This window comes from Aethalodelphis obliquidens, unplaced genomic scaffold (assembly GCF_003676395.1).
Source record: "Aethalodelphis obliquidens isolate GAN/ISIS:26980383/991018 unplaced genomic scaffold, ASM367639v1 scaffold6, whole genome shotgun sequence".
Classification (NCBI taxonomy): Eukaryota; Metazoa; Chordata; class Mammalia; order Artiodactyla; family Delphinidae; genus Aethalodelphis; species Aethalodelphis obliquidens.
The window spans coordinates 35,336,564-35,355,311 of NW_020837950.1; the positions used below are offsets into that span (position 1 = coordinate 35,336,564).

Genomic DNA, 18,748 nt, shown 5'->3' on the forward strand with positions numbered 1-18,748 from the left:
GCAACGGGAGAGGCCACAACAGTGGCCTCTCCCGTTGCAGAGCACAGGCTCCTGACACACAGGCTCAGCGGCCATGGCTCACGGGCCCAGCCGCTCCGCGGCATGTGGGATCTTCCTGGACTGGGACACGAACCCATGTCCCCTGCATCGGCAGGCGGACTCTCAACCACTGTGCCACCAGGGAAGCCCCCTCTTACATTCTTGATGACAGCCATTCTAACAGGTGTGAGGTGCTATCTCATTGTAGTTTTAATTTGATGATTAGTGATGTTGAGCATCTTTTCATGTACCTGTTGGCCATTTGATGTCTTCTGAAAGTTCATTTAAAACCAAAGAAGTTCAGATTTTGTATCTATAGAGAGTGGGGGAGTAGGGAGGAAAGGGAGGGAGGGAGAGAGAGAGCTTATGCACCTGTTTTCTGTAGTTTTTATGTCATTTGAAAGATTCCTGAGGGAATTCGGTGTCACAAAGTGATAAAGTGTTTTGTATTATTTTATACAGAAGGAGCTAGACTATAGACTCACCAGTTACACACAAGTTGACACTATAGTAATTTCATTTGTGACAAATATTTATAATAAGGTTTTAGTCTTAGTTCCATTCACTGATTATTTAAAGAGATTCTGCTATTTTACTTCTAACCTAGATTATTCCTGTTTGGGAGTCATATAAAATGAGTTAACAACACACTTTACAAGCTTTTCAAGGAAGGGAAGAGGGAGAAAAGAAAGGGAATGCAGCTTATTAATACAGCAAACACTTTTTGAGAGTCTACTTTTTGCCAGAACACTAGAATCTGGGATACAAAGATGAATAAGTTAAAGTCCTTGTCCTCAAGGACTCCCAGAATACATGAAGGCAGACAAATATGTTAAGTATGCTCTAGATGCATTTTTTACAATTCCCAATTAGTGGCATTTTCACTGGCCAGTTAATAAACTATGACTTCGTTTGGTTTGAACTAGGTATGCATTAGTTTCTTTTCTTTTTTATTGAATTATAGTTGACTTAAAATATTATATTAGTGATTTGATATGTTTACAGATTACACTCCATATAAAGTTATTTAAAAATATTGGCTGTATTTCCTGTGCTGTACATTACATCCTTGTATTTTATTTATTTTTTACCTAGGATTTTGTACCTCTTAGTCCCCTTCCCCTATCCTGCCCCTTCCCTCTTCTCTCTCCCCACTGGTAACCACTAGTTTGTTCTCCATTATCTGTGAGTCTATTTCCGTTTTGTTATATTAGTTTGTTTGTTTTATTTTTTAGATTCCACAAATAAGTGAAAGCACATAATATTTGTTTTTCTCTATCTGACTTATTTCACCAAACATAATAGCCTCCAAGTCCATCCATGTTGTTGCAGATGGCAAAATTGCATTCTCTTTATGGCTGAGTAATATTCCATTGTGTGTCTGTATGTGTGTGTGTTTGTGTGTGGCACATCTTCTTTATCCATTCATGTGTTGATGGACACTTACATGACTTCCATGTCTTGGTTATTATAAATAATGCTGCTATGAACATTGGGGTGCATATATCTTTTCAAATAATGTCTTCATTTTCTACAGATATATACCCAAGAATGGAATTACTGGATCATATGGTATTTCTATTTTTAGTTTTTTGGGGAACCTCCATAGTGTTTTCCATCGTGGCTGCACCAATTTGCATTCCCACCAACAGTATACTAGGGTTCTCTTTTTTACACATTCTTGCCAACTTGCTATTTCTTGTCCTTTTGACAGTAGTCATTCTGACAGGTGTGAGGTGATAATCTCATTGAGGTTCTGGTTTGCATTTTCTTGATGATTAACATTGTTGAACATATTCTCATGTGTCTTGGCCATCTGTATGTTTTGTGTGGAAAAATGTCTATTCAGGTCCTCTGAACATTTTTAAATCTGTTTTTTTTTTTGTTGTTGTTGTTGTTGTTTTTTTTATATTGAGTTGTATGAGCTTTTTCTATATTTTGGATATTAACTCTTTATCAGATATATCATTTGCAAATATTTTCTCCCATTCATTAGGCGGCCTTTTCGTTATTTAATGCTTATTTAATGTGGCCTTTTTTTGATGCTTTCCTTCTCTCTGCATAAGCTTTTTTTTTTCTTTTTTTTTAACATCTTTATTGGAGTATAATTGCTTTACAATGTAGTGTTAATTTCTGCTGTACAACAAAGTGAATCAGTTATACGTATACATATATCCGCATATCCCCTTCCTCTTGCGTCTCCCTCCCACCCTCCCTATTCCACCCCTCTAGGTGGTCACAAAGCACCGTGCTGATCTCCCTGTGCTTCTCTGCATAAGCTTTTAAGTTTGAGTAGGTTCCATTTATTTATTTTGCTTTTACTTCCCTTGCCTGAGGAGACAGTTCCAATAAAATATTGCTAAGACCTATAGATCATATTCCATTTTTTTTCTTTCACTATTTACTTTTAAAATTTATTTTTTCATACAGTTTCAAAACCAGATGGGATAAAACCATGTAGATAAACCTTGCGTTTTACAGATTAGGAGATGGTGAAGACCAAAGAGGTGAAGTAACTTGCCCAAAGTTGTGAATGTTACTGGCAGCCTATAATGGCACATTATACAGAAAAAAAAGCTCCCACTGTGTGTAAAGTATCATGCTTTTCAAAATGTTATATCCATGCTTTTAAATGGTAACCTATAATCTCTGCACTTTGAATTTGTATCAGTCATAGTATTCTTTAATTTATTTAATATTCTTTAATAGTTTACACATCTGTTTTCCATGCTAGACCCTTATGCGTCTCAAAAAACAGAGATCATGTATTATATATATGAATATTTCCAATACCTAGAATAGTGGTTTGCTTTGAATGAGTGATAGTGACAGGTGTTTCAGCTGTCAAAGTATGTTTACTCCATATCCTGAGCATGATAAACTATGACTTTTGCAAAGGTAAATTTGTTACTACTATCCGGACTAAAACACAGTTGTAGAATTGACCAAATTTATCTTTAGTGTCTTCCGAAGAGTCAGTCTCTACTGCTTATACCTTACCTCAACTCCTAGGTTGCTTGCTTTCTTACCCTTATGGAGAGCTACCATTTCCAGTATCCGCTCACAACTCTTTGACAAAACAAGGGTTAAGCTGGTGTTCAACCACACAGCTCCCTTCCTCTTAGGGCCACTGCATTATTTTCACTCAACTGACTAATAGCAGAGAGTAATTGAGTGTACTTTGTGGCTCCAAAAATAAAGGTGGGTATTTTGTAGGAAACATTTTCTCTGAAAATGTCAGTGAATGAATGACTTGTAAACAAGCCGACTACTGTGAAATCACCTATCATGAAGTTTATGACATGGAAATTATGCTTTTTTTTACTCATAGAAAGCAAAGCTCTGAATATGCAGAGCTTTGGTTCTGGCTTCCAGTTCAGGAACTTTGTGCAAAGCTTTATGTCAAACAGCCAAGGCCCCCAAGAAAGATGTTGCCTTGTTAGTTCTTCATTAATTTGATGAGAATTAATGGTGAAAATCCAAGTCATTTATGTTAGTCAATAACTTTGACCAGAATGTCTTGACCACAGGTCAGTAACCTGGTTGTGTTTATAGGATAGGGTTTAAACCATCATTTTGGAGGATTAATGAGTTGCTTACTGATTATGAAAATCCCTTCTCTTTATTGTAACCCATAGTTTGGTGTGAAACAATTAGTTTTGGGGAGGCCAGATGCTGGTGTTCAGCGTTTCACTGATGTACCCCGCCTCATACGTCATGTGGCAGTTGGTAATGCTTCTGTTGATAGCATCAGGCTGAGTGCCTAGTAAATCATGAGTCTTATCCAGGAGTTAATACTGCCTGCTAGAGAACTGAAGCAGAGCCCATCCAAGGCTAATATACCGTAGTGTCCTGTTCATTCACTCTCAGTTGTTTATCCTGTCTTTATAAACATTATCACAAGCAGCAACCTGATTAACATGTTTTTTTCTGTATGTGCTAATTAATAGATGCTATTATGAAGGAAGATATTTCTGAAATAAATATTTGAATTCATTAAAAGCGAGGATAGTTTCAAGTCCAAAAAATTGGGGGAGCATGTTATCTCTGTCATATTTGTCATATGTGGTCTTTTCATCTTAAGGGTTATAGCAATCAAAAAACCTAACTAGTTTTGATTCTTTATTTAGCGAAACTCTTAGATATTTGAAAACAACAGCTGTTGTGCTTAAATATTGTATGTCAGAATTTTTTTTAAAATGATAGAAAAGTGTGTTTTGAACTTATTTATTTCTGTATGGAATTTGGAAACATGGAGGTTAGGGTTGTGTGAGGGGTGGGGGAATGAGCTTCAAAAGAAAGTCTTTGAAAAGTAATAAATATTATTAAATGTAAAAACTGTAAATGACATATAGCTTCCTCTGATTTATGCATCCTCTCCCCACCTTCAAAGAAAATGAATCACTCCTTCTTTGTTCCCACAACATATTTTTAAGTCCACTAGTAAAGCACTTATCTGGTATGACAACTAGCTGTGTACATGTTCTCTTCCCATTAGGTCCATAGCAACTTATGAACAAATCCTGTGTAATTCATCATTTGTTCCTAGTGTAGAGCAACTGGCACATAGTAGATCCTCAGTAATGTTTGTAAAAAGAAATTGAATTGGTACCTTGGCTGCACTTTAGCATAGAAAAGCCCCCAAATTCTTAGTTGCCCTCTGAAATATTGGGCGTTATATATATTATGTGTAATTGTGATATCAAAAATAGAACCCACAGCTTCTCTGAGAGGTTCAGTAGGCATGTCTATTTCAGTAATTAAATAGAATTATAGAGAACAATGTTTCTTGGATCTTTGTTCATTTTCTTTACTTTTATATGCATATATTTTGCTATTTCTTTTGTGACATGTTTAAATTTATGTGTGTATTTCTTTTTCTCCTTTGGTGTTTGTTCCCTTCTATTTTCAGTCATTGAGTAAACTTTCCATTTTTCTTTCTTTTTTTCCTCTTTCTTCTGCATCTTATGTTGTATGGAATTGACAGCATATTGTCAGGGCAGAAATAGTGAAGTACCCGGAAGAAGATAATCAACATACCAACTCTGCTCAGAGTAGAATCTGTTCAGTACAGTAGTGCAGGTATTAATTGATAAACTGTTGCAGTTTGGGGGAGGAGGGTGGGGAGAACTAGTGAATGCTGTCTTGTTCTTTATTCTTTAGGAATAGAGAAGTTCAAATGATTATTGTACATTACTGGGAATTAATATTGCATAAGTCCTGGTTTAGAACTTTGAAAAATTGATCCTTTGCTGGGAGACTTATGACTTACACAAGGAATTGGGGAAAAATTAAAATAATATTTCAGTTACTTTCAAATGTATTTGTCTTTATGGTTGTGTTTATTACATGTGCAGTGAAGTGGAGAATTGAGGTAGTTATTTCATTATTCATTCCTTACCATTTTTTCCTGAAATAGCCTGGTAATTGAAAGAGTATTTTTAAAATTTGCCTTGAGTTACCCTTCTTTGTCTGCTTGTGTGTGCAGAGTTAGTAAAAGAGTTGAAAACAGTAAAGGATGTGTTTTACTTTAAATAATTACTTAGAGATGAATGTTAGGGCATATTGCTAAATTCATTGTTTAAGATATTCCTTGAAGTGTGTGTTAGAGGGAAGGAAGGAAGAGTTAAAAGTGTCTTTTGGTTTAAATTATTTTAAAAACATGAATATGAGGTAATTTTCTAACTTTCTCATTATTCTATATTTTGTTAGAGTCATTATTCATAACCAATAGTGAGCTATTTGGAAGTAAGTTAGGAATTTGGGAGAACAGTTTTAAAAATTGGGTTGCTTAAAACATTTCTTCTTTATATGTAACTTCTCTGACATTTATATCTCTTCACTAACTCACAGATTGATAAACATTCTTTAAAAAGTTATGACTGGATATAATGATTTATGGAAATATTAATAAATAATAATATTCTTTGAAATGGTGAGATCTTATCTATTAAGATATATAAATGATTAATTTTAATTCCTTTGCTTTAAATTATAACCAGGGCTTAATTTTTCATATTGATTTGCCAATTTTTTATTAGACTTTTGGTAACCTCAAGTTATTATTGTCATAAAACCAGAGAAGACTCAGTAAAAGAAATGCTATTACATCCTTAACAGAATTACCCCTGCCCCGCTACTCCCTCACCCTCCACCAAAATATATCCCAGCTTGACCTTAGTTGGTCCTGGCTGGTTCTTTTAATATCAGCTCCTGCTTCATTTATGATGTCTATCATCAGGAGTTCACCAAAGTTCAGAAAATAAAAATATACTTTAAGGAGCTCTTTCTAAATGTTCTGATGTCCTGATAATAACTTTGTTTTCTTTTATGACAGAGGGTGGTGAAGGCAGATATTGTAAACTACAACCAGGAACCTATGTCAAGAACTGTTAACCCTCCTAGAAGCTCTGTGTGTGCAGTTCAGTGAGCACATTTTTCTTCTGTATTGATAGTTCTGGCTCCCCTTCGCCTCTGTGTGGGCTCAAGGACCTGTAGAAACTTGTTTTATCAGTGACCATCTCTGTAGTTCAGTTAACGCTTTCCTCTCAACTCGCTTCATCATTGCCTGTTGCCTCAGCCGCAGGCAGCTCCTTGGACTGGAAAAAATTCAACTTTGGGACCACACACTTTGAATTCAAAATGGAAAGCCCGTTCTCTGGAATTAGACTGCTTCATTGAAAAAGAATAATGTTGGTTCTCTTTATGTCCTCACTTCTTTTTTCCCTGATGTAAGTTGTTTTAAACAAATATGAAAACTATCTAAGTCTTGATCATCAGCCAGGATTTTGCCACAGCACAGTTTCATACTCTTATCTGAACTCATACCTGGCGAAGTATGCTTCAGAGTACAAACATTTAAACGAGTAATATATTTTATCTACAGATACTTAAGAAGGCATTCTCTTGCTGTCTATTGTGAGTGAAAATATATAAAGCTGTATCTAACTGAAAATGCTTGAAATAAAGCTATAATAGAAATATTTTTTTCATTTTTTTAAAAAGAGCCTAAATACTTTATATTTTAGCTGTAGCTCACAAAGTAGTGAGTATTGGATATTGTATTTTTATTATTGTATCATGATCATTACGTGTTGTGTAATACTCAGGTTAGATGGCTTTGTGAATTCTGATAAATGTTCAGCTGATGCTCCATGTGGACTTTCTCCTGCCAGCTGTGTAAGAGTACTTCCAGAATGAATTATGACTATTGTTGGATCATCGTGGATCAGACTGTACCTGATGTTCAGATGTTTTTCTCCTGCAAATAAATTTATTTAAATTACTTTGGGGGGAGAATTTTCTTTCAGCCATCTTCCCTTTAGTTACAGAAAAACAAAGTGTTTTTGGATACAAATCAGTGATCATGTGAAGTTTAATAAACATTCAGTCACGTAGAGTTGTTAGGGTATTTGTTGGACTAGTTAAAATCAGACCCCATAGACTGGCATTTCAGGAGCTCCATATCAGCTGCATCCTACCCGCCTACCTTTTCTCATGCTGCTCTTCTGTGTACTGCCTGCCTCTGTGCCAGTGGAACCACGGCTCACTCCTGTGTGACTGATGCTTTCTGATGCTCTGCCTTCCTGTCTTTGCTGCACAGGTCCTTCTGCCTGGAATTCCTTCCCTCTCTCTAAATGTCTGCCTTCTTTCAGTCAGCCTTTAGACACCATGAGGGCAGGGCTCTCTCTGTCTTGGTAACAGTTGTGTTGCGTTTTTTGTGTGCAGGCACAGTGCCAGGCTGGCATATGGGTGCTCTGTATTGGCCACATCGAAACGGGATGAATGCTTCTCCTCTGCAAAACCACTCCTGTCTCCACAGCTGCAAATTCCACGTGAGCACCTCTTGGATGGCCATTACACCTTCCAGCCTTGCATCACAGTTATTTGTGTCTTTGTGTTTTATTGTTCATAGACCATGAGCTTATTGAAGGACAGTCCTGGGTCTCTATTTTCTCATGTCCTTCAGGAGTGCCTATCAGGGTGCGTTCCTCATAGGAGCCTTGCCAGAGGTGTGTGTAGAAATTTTGGACATTTAATCTTACAGCCATAAGGGATTTTAGAAAACTTGTTATTTCACATCTTGTGTGGCTAAGGAAACCGAAGTCTGGAGGGAAAAAGGAACTTGCCAGAGGTGGGAAAGCCCCTGGTAGTTCTGGTGCTGGATGAGCAGGACTGCTTCTGGCTCTCCCTGCTGTCCCAGGACCTGGGCAGGGGCAGGCAGGGCCGTGAGCTGCTCTGGTATAATCATATTAAAAAAAAAAAAAAGAGAGAAAAAAAGGAACTGGCAAGAGGTCATGGTAGACCCCATAGGAGGTAGACCCCATAGGAGATCTTCTGTCCCTCAGCCAGGGTGACACTTTTTCAAGAGTGGTTTGAAATTTAAAAACTGTGGGGCTTCCCTGGTGGCGCAGTGGTTGAGAGTCCGCCTGCCGATGCAGGGGACACAGGTTTGTGCCCCGGTCCGGGAAGATCCCACATGCCGCGGAGTGGCTGGGCCTGTGAGCCATGGCCGCTGAGCCTGCGCATCCGGAGCCCGTGCTCCGCAACGGGAGAGGCCACAGCAGTGAGAGGCCCGTGTACTGAAAAAAAAAAAAAAAGAAAAAAATCGTGACTGCTGTACTTGTTAGACATTGAGTCCAGTCTTTCATTACTTTGATTTCTGTATTTTTCATTTTATAGCAACTAAGCAGCCTTTTTAAGCCTTTCAAGGTGGCATGCCCTTCAAGATAGTTCAGTTTATCCTTCCTTTCAACATCTTTCTAATATATGCTGGTCAGTCTGCTAGGGCCTTTAGCAGAATATAAAGTTGAGTAAAAGATTTCAACCCTCAAGGACCCTACAGTCTAGTGGGAGAGATGTTTGTTATTGTTGCTGCTGTTTTAAAGCTGTGACTGATTGAAGTCTACTACTGGACTAAACTTACCCAAGGCTTTACATTCAGTAAGGGGTGAGGCCATGCCCTTTTGATCATTTCATGTCATTTATATATGTATGTGAAAATTTGAAGAGTTTTCAAAAGTTCTTTTTTTTCAGTCCCAATTATTGCAGTACTAAAAGGTATAACTTAACACATATGTATGATTGTACAGGCATCTGGAGAAGGCTGAGAGAAATTATATAGGGTCTATGATCAGACCAAAATACTTTAGTTATGTGTTTATAAAATCAGAGCACCGAATGGGCCTGAACGGGGCAGGCAAGAGAATGGCCTTTGTGGGCTTGCTCTGTCCGGGACATTTCCAGGCCCTTATCACATGAGCTATTATATTTTCACCCCGATCTATGAGAAGGTTATCACTGTTCCTGTCATGCACATGAGGACATTGAAGTGGGGAGTGAGTGATTACACCAAGTCCCTCTTCGAGTAAGTGGTAAAGCCAGGGTCCACACAAACCATTTCTGAGATGGGATGGCCTAGGCTGGGTACCGAATTAGGTTGCCTTCCATTTGTGAAGATCACAACTGACCTTCCTGGGGGTTGACCAGGCCTGGGTGTTATGTTGTTCTTTTGAGAAGTGGTGATGGCCAGTGCTGGCCATCACCACTTTCTCACACCGACCATCTAGACCAGCAAGCTGTGTGTCCAGAGAGGCTAGTGGTTGTAAATTTGCCCTCTGATCGCTGAGGTAAGGACAGAAAAATACCTCCCCTGCCTTTGGTCTCATTGGTTTTATGTCTCTCCCCTCTAAGCTTGACCAGTCATTGAGAACCTTTGGCTCAAGGAAAGCAAGCACAGTGAACATGCAATAGAGCATATGGCCAAAGCAGATTTCTGAATTCCATATTACAATTTTCCCCATACCTCGGGTTTTATTTTTGAAACAAAAACGTAGGATTCATGCTTATTTTACTTTGACTGTTACCTCTCCTGTCTACAGTTTTTAATTTAAAAAATTACAAGTCTTTCCATCTAGTTTTAGGCACTTTGTCTCCTGAAGACGCATGCTATAAAGTTTCAAACACATTGTGGTCACTTCTGCTTATTGAACTTTTGAAAACACAAAAGTTTTCAGCCAGAACTGGTCATTGGATGCTGCCTTTCAAATGCACCCTCTATTATGTGTGGCAAACCACTCTGGAGTGGTTTTTGGAGTGGCCCAAAGAACTCCTCCTGTGACTGCTTTATTATTCCAGGAGGAGGTAAGCCAGGGCCCTTTAAAGTCGATCACTGAAACAATGTGATGGGGCATAATAATTTGTGTGCCGTTTAAAAATAGAAAAGTTTTCTGGCCATAACCCATTCTGGTGATTGCTATAATGTTGGACATCCTGAAAAACAGTCGCAAGATTCAGAGGAAATGGAAATGCAGACCTATTGAGCATTGTGGCAGACATCTGTCGGCCTCCTCTCCAACATCATGTCACCACTTCTCCCAGCAACAGTTTCCTGATTTCCTGATGGAGCCCTCCTCCATTTTCAGCCTCTCACGGCTCTAGGGGTAGATTCTCATTGGCTTAAACCTATTAGGATATTAATTCCTCTTGGCCTCAGGGATTGGCTCAGAAGTGAGTGGTTAATTCCATCCGAGCTAATGAAACTGGAGGGTACATTTGCTGAGGTTTCTGAAAAAGAAAAGAGAAAAGAAGAAAGCTCCCACCCCCTCAAGTTTCCAAATGACTCTTTGCCCGCTGAACTAGGTTGAGAAGGCTGTAGCTCTGAGCAACACTGGCAGCCGTCTTGAGGACACAAAGGGCGACCCTGCCCAAGTACAGAGCTGACCCCGAGGGAGCAGAGGTGAGAAGTGGGGAGAATCCCAGTCTCCGACACTGAGCCCCAGATCACGCCACGCCATGAATCGTTTTAACAGCGTGACTCAGTTTCCTTTATCATTTTGGCAAGTGTTAGTTTATTTTTTTGTTACTTCTTACATAAGCAACTGTCATGTATCAGGGCCTTTGCTTGGCATCAAAGAGATGAATGTGATCTGTGTTTTATCCTTAAAATCTTAGTCTAGGTACATGTATAACTCATCAAACAGAGTTACCAGACTCTGTAATCAGACTGTTAAATGCTTCAATAAAACCCTAATATTGTATAGGAAGATGTGGCTTAGCAGTGAGTGAAAAAACAGGGATTTCAGATAACAGGAATCAGCGTCAACAATATAATTGCCTCTTAAAAGACTGACTCGTAATCTTAGGCTATGTTAATACCAAAAGATTCTCTGTTCTCTGAGTTGTTTTGTGTATAGGAATCACCTGGAGAATCTTGATTTAGTAGCTCTAGGGTGGGGTTTGAGGCTCTGCATTTATTTTATTTATTTATTTATTTATTTATTTTTTGGCGGTATGCGGGCCTCTCACTGTTGTGGCCTCTCCCGTTGCGGAGCACAGGCTCCGGACGCGCAGGCTCAGCGGCCATGGCTCACGGGCCCAGCCGCTCCGCGGCATGTGGGATCTTCCCGGACCGGAGCACGAACCCGTGTCCCCTGCATCGGCAGGGGGACTCTCAACCACTGCGCCACCAGGAAAGCCTGAGGCTCTGCATTTATAACAAGCTACCAAGTGATACTAATGCTGCTGGCTTTTGGATTACACTTTGAATTAGAAGAGATTAGACCATGCCTGCATTATCTTTCCTCTTATGGGTGCCCCTCTTTAAGAGGGCACGTTCTGATTATGGTGAGGGGATCCAGTGTCATAAGAAATAGTTGAAGGAAGGCAGTATGCTTAAGATGGAAAAGGGAGGGCCTGAGAGATACTCTGTTGGTCATCTCCAAATAGGTGAAAGACCACGCTTTAGAAAAAGGTAACTTCCAATATAGAACCTATAGAACTCCAGAAATAGGAGGGATAGATAGAAGCTATAGAAAGAAGATTTTGATCCAGCCCAAGAAAGAACCTTGCAAACCCCTGCTTTATGCTTTATGAAGTGTTGGGTCATGTTGCAGGGTTGCAAACTCATATGGCATCAGGGGCTAGGTAGGTAAATGAATGACTACAAAGCAGTTAAAGAGCATAAGACAGTAGGGGGTGGGCAGTGATTTGGAGAGCATGTGCCTGTCTAAAGCCATTCCAATCCAAGTTTTAAAGTTATATTGGCCAAATAAAATCTGTATGGATAAGGCTACTGCTAAGCCCTATATTAGAATCGTTGTGCCAATTAGATAAAAAAAAAAACACGTTCCTTTCTCACATTGCTTTATTTCCCTCTTCTAGAAAATTGTCACACTGTTTTGTTAGAGCCGGTCACTTAATTATCCTGGAAAATGGATGATTGAATCTATAAGACCTGTGATATGAATGGCAACCCTATTGATGGGATGAATTCAGCGCTTTAGATCGCAACCTCAGTGTCTGGATATAAAGCTGATGAAATTAGGAGAGAAAATTATTTGTCAAACTCTTCTGGAGAGCGGAATCATAGTGTTCAGGCTAAGCCCTCGGGACATGATGTGCCTAGGGACACAGTCTCTGCCCTCAAGTTAGCAGGGCATCCTGGCATCCTAGGTATCAGGAGAGAATCCATCCTGGTAAAGTGGTGTGCAGCATGCTGAGAGCAGCTCAGTGCCTCCAGACAGGGGTGAAGGAGTGGTCAGAAGCGATTTGACAGGGGAAGTGAGGCTTGGCCTGACAGCCTTGAGTGAGACAACCCTCCCAGCACCTTCATCCCCAGGAAGTGAGCCTTTCAGTAGTGCAGGGCCTTTGGGCTGAGCTCAGACCACATACATTCCATTCTGTCTCGCCCTTCATTTCATCAGTTTTCCACACTGGAGAGCTGGAAGTGAGAGGAAAGGCAGGCTATTTGTTTTAAAGCCCTGCTTCCAAGTCATATTGAATTTTCTTAGGTCTCTTACACTGTAGATTGAAAGAGACTCAGGGCTGGTGTTCGGGCCGAGGGAGGCAAGTATCGTCAGCGCTGTACACGTACCAGCTCAGCTAGCTATTCTCATGGAAGCCTTGTGACCCAGCCTCCTTAATCCTTAGTTAACCTAGATCCGCAGCTTGCACACGGATAGGACTCAGCCACGGGCCCCTCCTCCTTTTCCACTGCTGCTGACCTCATCCCCTGATGCCTGGCTTGCTCCAACAGCTTGCTGAATTTGACGCACAGGTTTGAATTAAGTCACTCTTGTTCCAAACCCCCCATGGTTCCTCATGCCTTTTTCCTTCAAAGGAAAATGACTTCCTCAGCCTGACATTCAGAATCCTCTGACAGCTTCCCCATCCTTCCTTCTGAAACATCTGTTTATCTTCAACTCTGGTGACTACTTTGTTCTAGCAAGTGGTCCCTCACCTCTGTGTCTCCACTGGGATTTCCTGCAGGGAAAAAGGGACCCTGTAGAGACAAGTTAGAAAATGTGCTTCTTCTCCCGGCTCAAGAATCAATTGACTGTGTGACTGGTCAAACCACTTAATGTCTCTGGGCTGTTTCCTGAGGCTCATTTGTGAATAAGGTTATATGTGCTCTTTATCATCACCATGGCTTACAATGGATGCAGTGCAGATATACTGAGCCCTTTATAAACCTCTTCTCATTTGGTATATGTGTTAGCCTTTAAGATGGCCCCTATGATTCTTGCTATCAATTTGCCAGCCCTCTGATGCAGCCAGCTTGGAAGTGAACCCTCTGGCTTTTCATCTGACTGCAACTTCACCAAGAGACCTCCAGGTAGAAGAACCCAGGCGAGGTGCCCCCAAATTCCTGATCCACAGAAACTATGAGAGATAATACATCATTATTATTGTTTTAAGCCACTAAATCTTGGGGTAATTTGCTTCATAGCAATAGGTGACTAATACAATGGGTACTTGTATTATCTCTGATAGGGAAACTGAGGCTCAGGGCAGTTTGATAACCTGTCTGAGGTTGTATAATCGGGGAGTGGTGGAACAGGGATCCAGGTCTGCCTGGCTCAGGTCTGCCTGGCTCAGAAGCCTGACCTCTTAGCTATCATGTTATACTTACTTATTACCATTCCTGTGACTCATTCACAGTAGGTGCTTATTAAACAACTTCAAATGAATGAACAACTGTTTTCATGACTGAATCTATAAATGAATTACATGAATATATATTTACAAGGGGAGCCTGTAAAAATAAAGAATGAATGAATATTAACAGTCTCTATTAAATCAGGTTGGAATTAGCCTAGTTTCTTTAAACATTTTAATCTCCAAATGAAAATAACTCTATCATTTGTTCTGACTATAGAAGTACTGTAAAATACTTAATACAGAGAAAAATAAAGACATTAAAATCACCCCTCCCCTGCTCATTATTGTTGACATTTTGGTGAAAAACCATCTTCCAAATATGCATAAATGCATATTTCCAGAAGCTATACTCATAATAAATTGCATTATATTAAATAACTCATTTTGAAATTTGCTTTTGTCAATAAAAGTGATGTTATAGACATTTTCCACATCCATAAACATAAATACACATCACCATTTTTAATGGTTTCATGGTTTTCAAGTGTGTAACAGGATAATTTAGTCATTCTGCAATCTATGGACATTTGTTTTCCCCTCGAGTTTTCACTATTATTATAAAGTATGCTTTGTTGAACATCCTATGTATCTCTTTCTATGTTTTCCTTTATATATTTATCCTTGAGATAAATTCCTAAAAGTAGAATTGCTGGGTTCAAAGGGTATTTTGAAAATATTTTATATTTTTATAAAATTTGCCAAACTGTACTTCAGAAATGTTGTACAACTTATCCTGCTCATGGCAAATGAAAGTGCCCACCTCCGCATGACCTTGGCAGCATTAGAGACGATAAATTCCTCATGCAAATGTAGTGGGTTCTCTGACCTGTATAGTCCTCTACATGGCACTGGTGTGGACTGACTTTCACCAGCAACCGTGAGCAAAGGCAGATATGATCTCTGTGTGGTAGTGAAGACTCGTGCCTACAGGGATGTTTTCCTGGTGCCTCTATTTTGGTCTTAACATATTTCAGTAATGTCAAATTGTTTCTTATACCCAGTAAATATCCTTAGAAAGCTTTAGTTCAGAATTGTTTATTCTAACTTGAATTGTATAAAGTCACAGCACACAAGTGGCTTATTAAAACAAAAGTAACCCACCTCCCATATAAGGAGCCTCTGTTTTCCTTATTTTTCTCTCCCTTCCTCTGAAGCCTCAGTCCTCCCTATAAGTCCCCCTGCCCACCCTCCACCCCCCCAAACAGAAGTTACCAAGCTTTCTTGTGCCCTTTGCTTGTACAAGGAAGTGAATCCTCCAGCTTTTCATCTCACCACAGCCTCACCAGAGGCCCTGAGCTAGAAGCACTAGCCCTGAGCTTAGGGCACCACCAGGCCACCCAGGGTTCTAAGGCCAACAACCCTATTGTTTGTATCTCCCTGGCGCCTGGCACTGAAGAAGCACTCAATAAAGGTTTATTGAATGAATAAAACCCATCTGTATTGTAGGCTGTCATAAGCAACTAAGCAGCCCAGTGGGTGAGCTGGGAGGAGCTCTGTCCTGGAGACTGTCGGCTAAGAGACTACTGACCTTGTCTTAGCCACTAACCAGCTATGTGAATGTGGGCAAATTCCTCCACTTCTGTCAGGCTCCATTTCTTTATCTGCAGTGAGTTTGTTAGATGCTATCAGTGGTTCCCAAACCTGGTTATGATCAGAATCACCTGGGAAGCTTAAAAAAAATACTGATTCTGGGGCTGCACCCCAGATGTAGGGTCCTGGATTCTGTTTGGGAACCGCCGGACAAGCTAATTTCTCTGTGTATCTACTTCTCCCTTATATGACAAAGAACATATTGCCAGCTTTGAAGCTTCAGTTTACAAATCTGTAAAATGGGGATGATAACTATGGTGACTGCCCTGAGAACTCCATGGGGCTGAACTGAAACTCTAATCATGGTTGGGGAGGACCTTAAAAACTTGTAACAATTCTAAACATGTACATGAACTATTGGCCTTTTCTGTCTGCTTTTCTCAGTGTGATTTGGAGTCCAGTTTTGGCTAACCAACCCTTACAGAGCAGCAATAGAGCCCCCCATGTTAGATAATGCCCTGCTGAGGCCGCATGTTTTGCTTGTCCCACTAGCAGTCCAGATTCTCTTGAAATCCCCTCATTTGTTTCTAACTTGAGAGTGGGGGACCTTCTCTTTCCAGCTTCCCCAAAACCCTTGGCTCTTGAGCCAGCTTAACCATTTTCTCTCACCCCACCTCTACCGCCTGTTCTGTCCCTTATCCCAATCCTCTGACACTTTCTCAAATTTGTCTTCCAAGTTGGCAGGTGGCCCACTCACAGATTGGCTGGCTGCCCTGTGTTTGGGTGAGGTGTAGGGATGATGCTGTAAAAGTTGACAAGAAGCTGAGTGAACCAAGATGTGGGTGCTGTCTCGTTACTCCTCCCACAACCAGGAACAGAGGGGACCTGGTCTAGTTTGTTTTTGGTGCTCTCTTTGAAGGCCCACCCCTGAAGACTGTTGATGATGAGGAACAAGAGAGGGAAGAGAGAGGGAAGGCATCAAAGATTTCTTGAGGAGCTACTCTGCACCAGGTCCCATTCTAGGCACTTTGTACATATTTTTCATAATAGCCAAGCTTTATAGCACATCTCCTTTGCCACGCAGTTTACGTAGGGCATCTAGTTTAACCCTCATCCCAGGCCTGCAGTGGGAGTTGTGATTCTCATCTTCCAGATCAGGAAGCTGAGATGGAGAAGTGAAACGTCTTGTCCAATGTCACCTGGTCAGCAGGAGGCAGGACTAGGATTTGAACCCTGCTCTGATTGACTCAGGAGTCTGCCCTGCCTGACGGGAATGGTGTTTATTCAAGCTCCATATTTAGCATTTAAAGTTCCAGGCAAATGCTTGAACCTAGAATGGGATTTCTTCTACGTTTTTGGAGCCAAAATTATTTTAATTTTATGGCTAGGAAAAATGTAAACTTACGTTTTCAACAGACCAGAGATGATAAAGTGTGCATTTGTCAAATAAAATTCTTTGCTGTGATAAAGTAAATTATCCCTTGGCCTTGGAAAAATTAGGCCTCACTTGAACTGTTTTCACTTCAGCCTTTTCTAATATTTCTGTTATCTCCATTAGGGATTACAATGATGAATGCCTTTTATTCGCATCGTTAAGCACTTCAGTGAATGTGTGAGCACACAGAACATCATAAGTCACAGGGAAATGAAACAACATGGTCTCCTGGAACTAAGAAAAATCTTGAGAGTTTGACAGATTGGGGTTAGCATCCAGTCTCTGCCACTCTGTAGCTATGCAAACTTGGTCAAATTCCTTAGCTTCTCTGGGTCTCTGTTTCCTAATGTGTAAAACATAGATAATAATACTTATCTCACTGGGTACTTATAAGGATGGAATGAGATGACATACTTATAGCACTTTGCTTCACACAGTTCCCGGCATGAAGTAAGTGCATAATAAATGTCATGGTTATTATTGGAATGGCTCTCATGGTAACTAGTTGTTTAATGACACACCCAGGGCTCGCTTTAGTTATTAGTCCTTTGGGCAGCAAGACTGAGTTTAGGCCTTACTGTCTAGTGGGCCCCAGCTGCTGATGTACTTCTGCCCCTATTAGAAATAGCCCAGGCAGTAGGCAGGTGAAGCTCACTAGGGGGTGTTATCTGTTGAGATCATTTTGGCTGCAAGCAACAGAATATCCAACTTAAAGGGTCTCACAACAAGTATTCTCAGGGTAAGGTGATTCTGGGGTTAAGCTGCTCAAAAATGCTACCAAGTTCCCAGATTCTTACCTTTCTTCTTTGCCATCCTCAGCCTATTGGCTGTTAGGTTGGCTCTCTTGTGGTCTCAAGATGGCTGCAATAACCCCAGGCATCACATCTTTACAGCACGAAATCCAAAGGTCAGAAAAAGAAAAGGGGGCCCATTCCATCCCATGCCTCTTTTAAATAAAGAAGAATAATTTCCTCAAAGCCCAGGGGTCCAGAAGACTTCCCACCCCTTTTGTTGGCCAGAATTTTTATCAGATGCTCATCCCAGACCAGTGGTAAGGGAAATGATTAGGGCCAGTGATTCTCAACTCTGGCTGAGATTGAACTGGGGAGTCTTTAAAATACATACAGATGTCTAGGTTCTACCCTTAGAGATTGATTTAACTGGGCTCAGTTGGGGCCCTGTTGTGCACACACACACACGTGTGTGTGTGTGTGTGTGTGTGTGCGTGTGTGTGTGTGTGTGTACACTCCAAAGAGCTCTGATGAGCATCTAGGGTTGAGAATCATTGGTTTAGACTCTCCAAGTTTCCCTCCTTGGGGTGGGGAGCATCCTAGTCTTCAGTGAAAAACATGGCTATAGGACATCTGAGCCAACTGAAGTTCTAGAAAGGGCAGTGTAGTAGTTATCCAAATGCATCTGCCAATACAGGTACAGGAAGGGTATCTGGATTAGGCCACATGGTATTGTGAAAAAAAATACATTAAAATCTGACAGACCTGAGTGGGTCTGTAAATTACCACCTGTAAATTGCATCAGTTTGGTTAACCTAATCTCTCTGAGTCTTAGTTTTCTTACCCAAACAATGAAGAGAATACTACCTACCTCTTGGGGTAGTTCTGAGGTTAAATGAGATCAAAGCAGTGACAACAGTTGACACGGATTAGGGCTCAGTACGTGCAAGTTAATGTCCCTAGAGGTCAGATTTTCCTGTTCCAGACCAGAAAATATAATTGGACCTGCCCTGGAGGCCTTTTGGCCTGTCCAACGTGGTTGCAACCTGATTGATTGACTAAAGCAACAACA

The 18,748-nt window shown here is 40.5% G+C and overlaps 1 protein-coding gene across 4 annotated transcripts in view; it reads left to right on the forward strand.

Moving 5' to 3' along the window:
• The window catches only part of RAB28 (RAB28, member RAS oncogene family), a 95,552-nt gene extending 88,227 nt beyond the window's left edge, over window positions 1–7,325 (forward strand). For 2 of the 4 annotated variants that reach the window (XM_027103347.1, XM_027103350.1), the window contains one exon: window positions 6,377–7,325. In XM_027103347.1, coding sequence (XP_026959148.1) covers window positions 6,377–6,469 — 93 coding nt within the window. In that variant the 3' untranslated portion in view covers window positions 6,470–7,325. Of the gene's footprint in view, window positions 1–2,469; window positions 2,547–5,026; window positions 5,122–6,376 lie in introns of all 4 variants that reach the window. The other 2 variants (XR_003432213.1, XM_027103349.1) reach the window with 2 other exon arrangements.
• The last annotated feature ends 11,423 nt before the right edge of the window (window positions 7,326–18,748 follow it).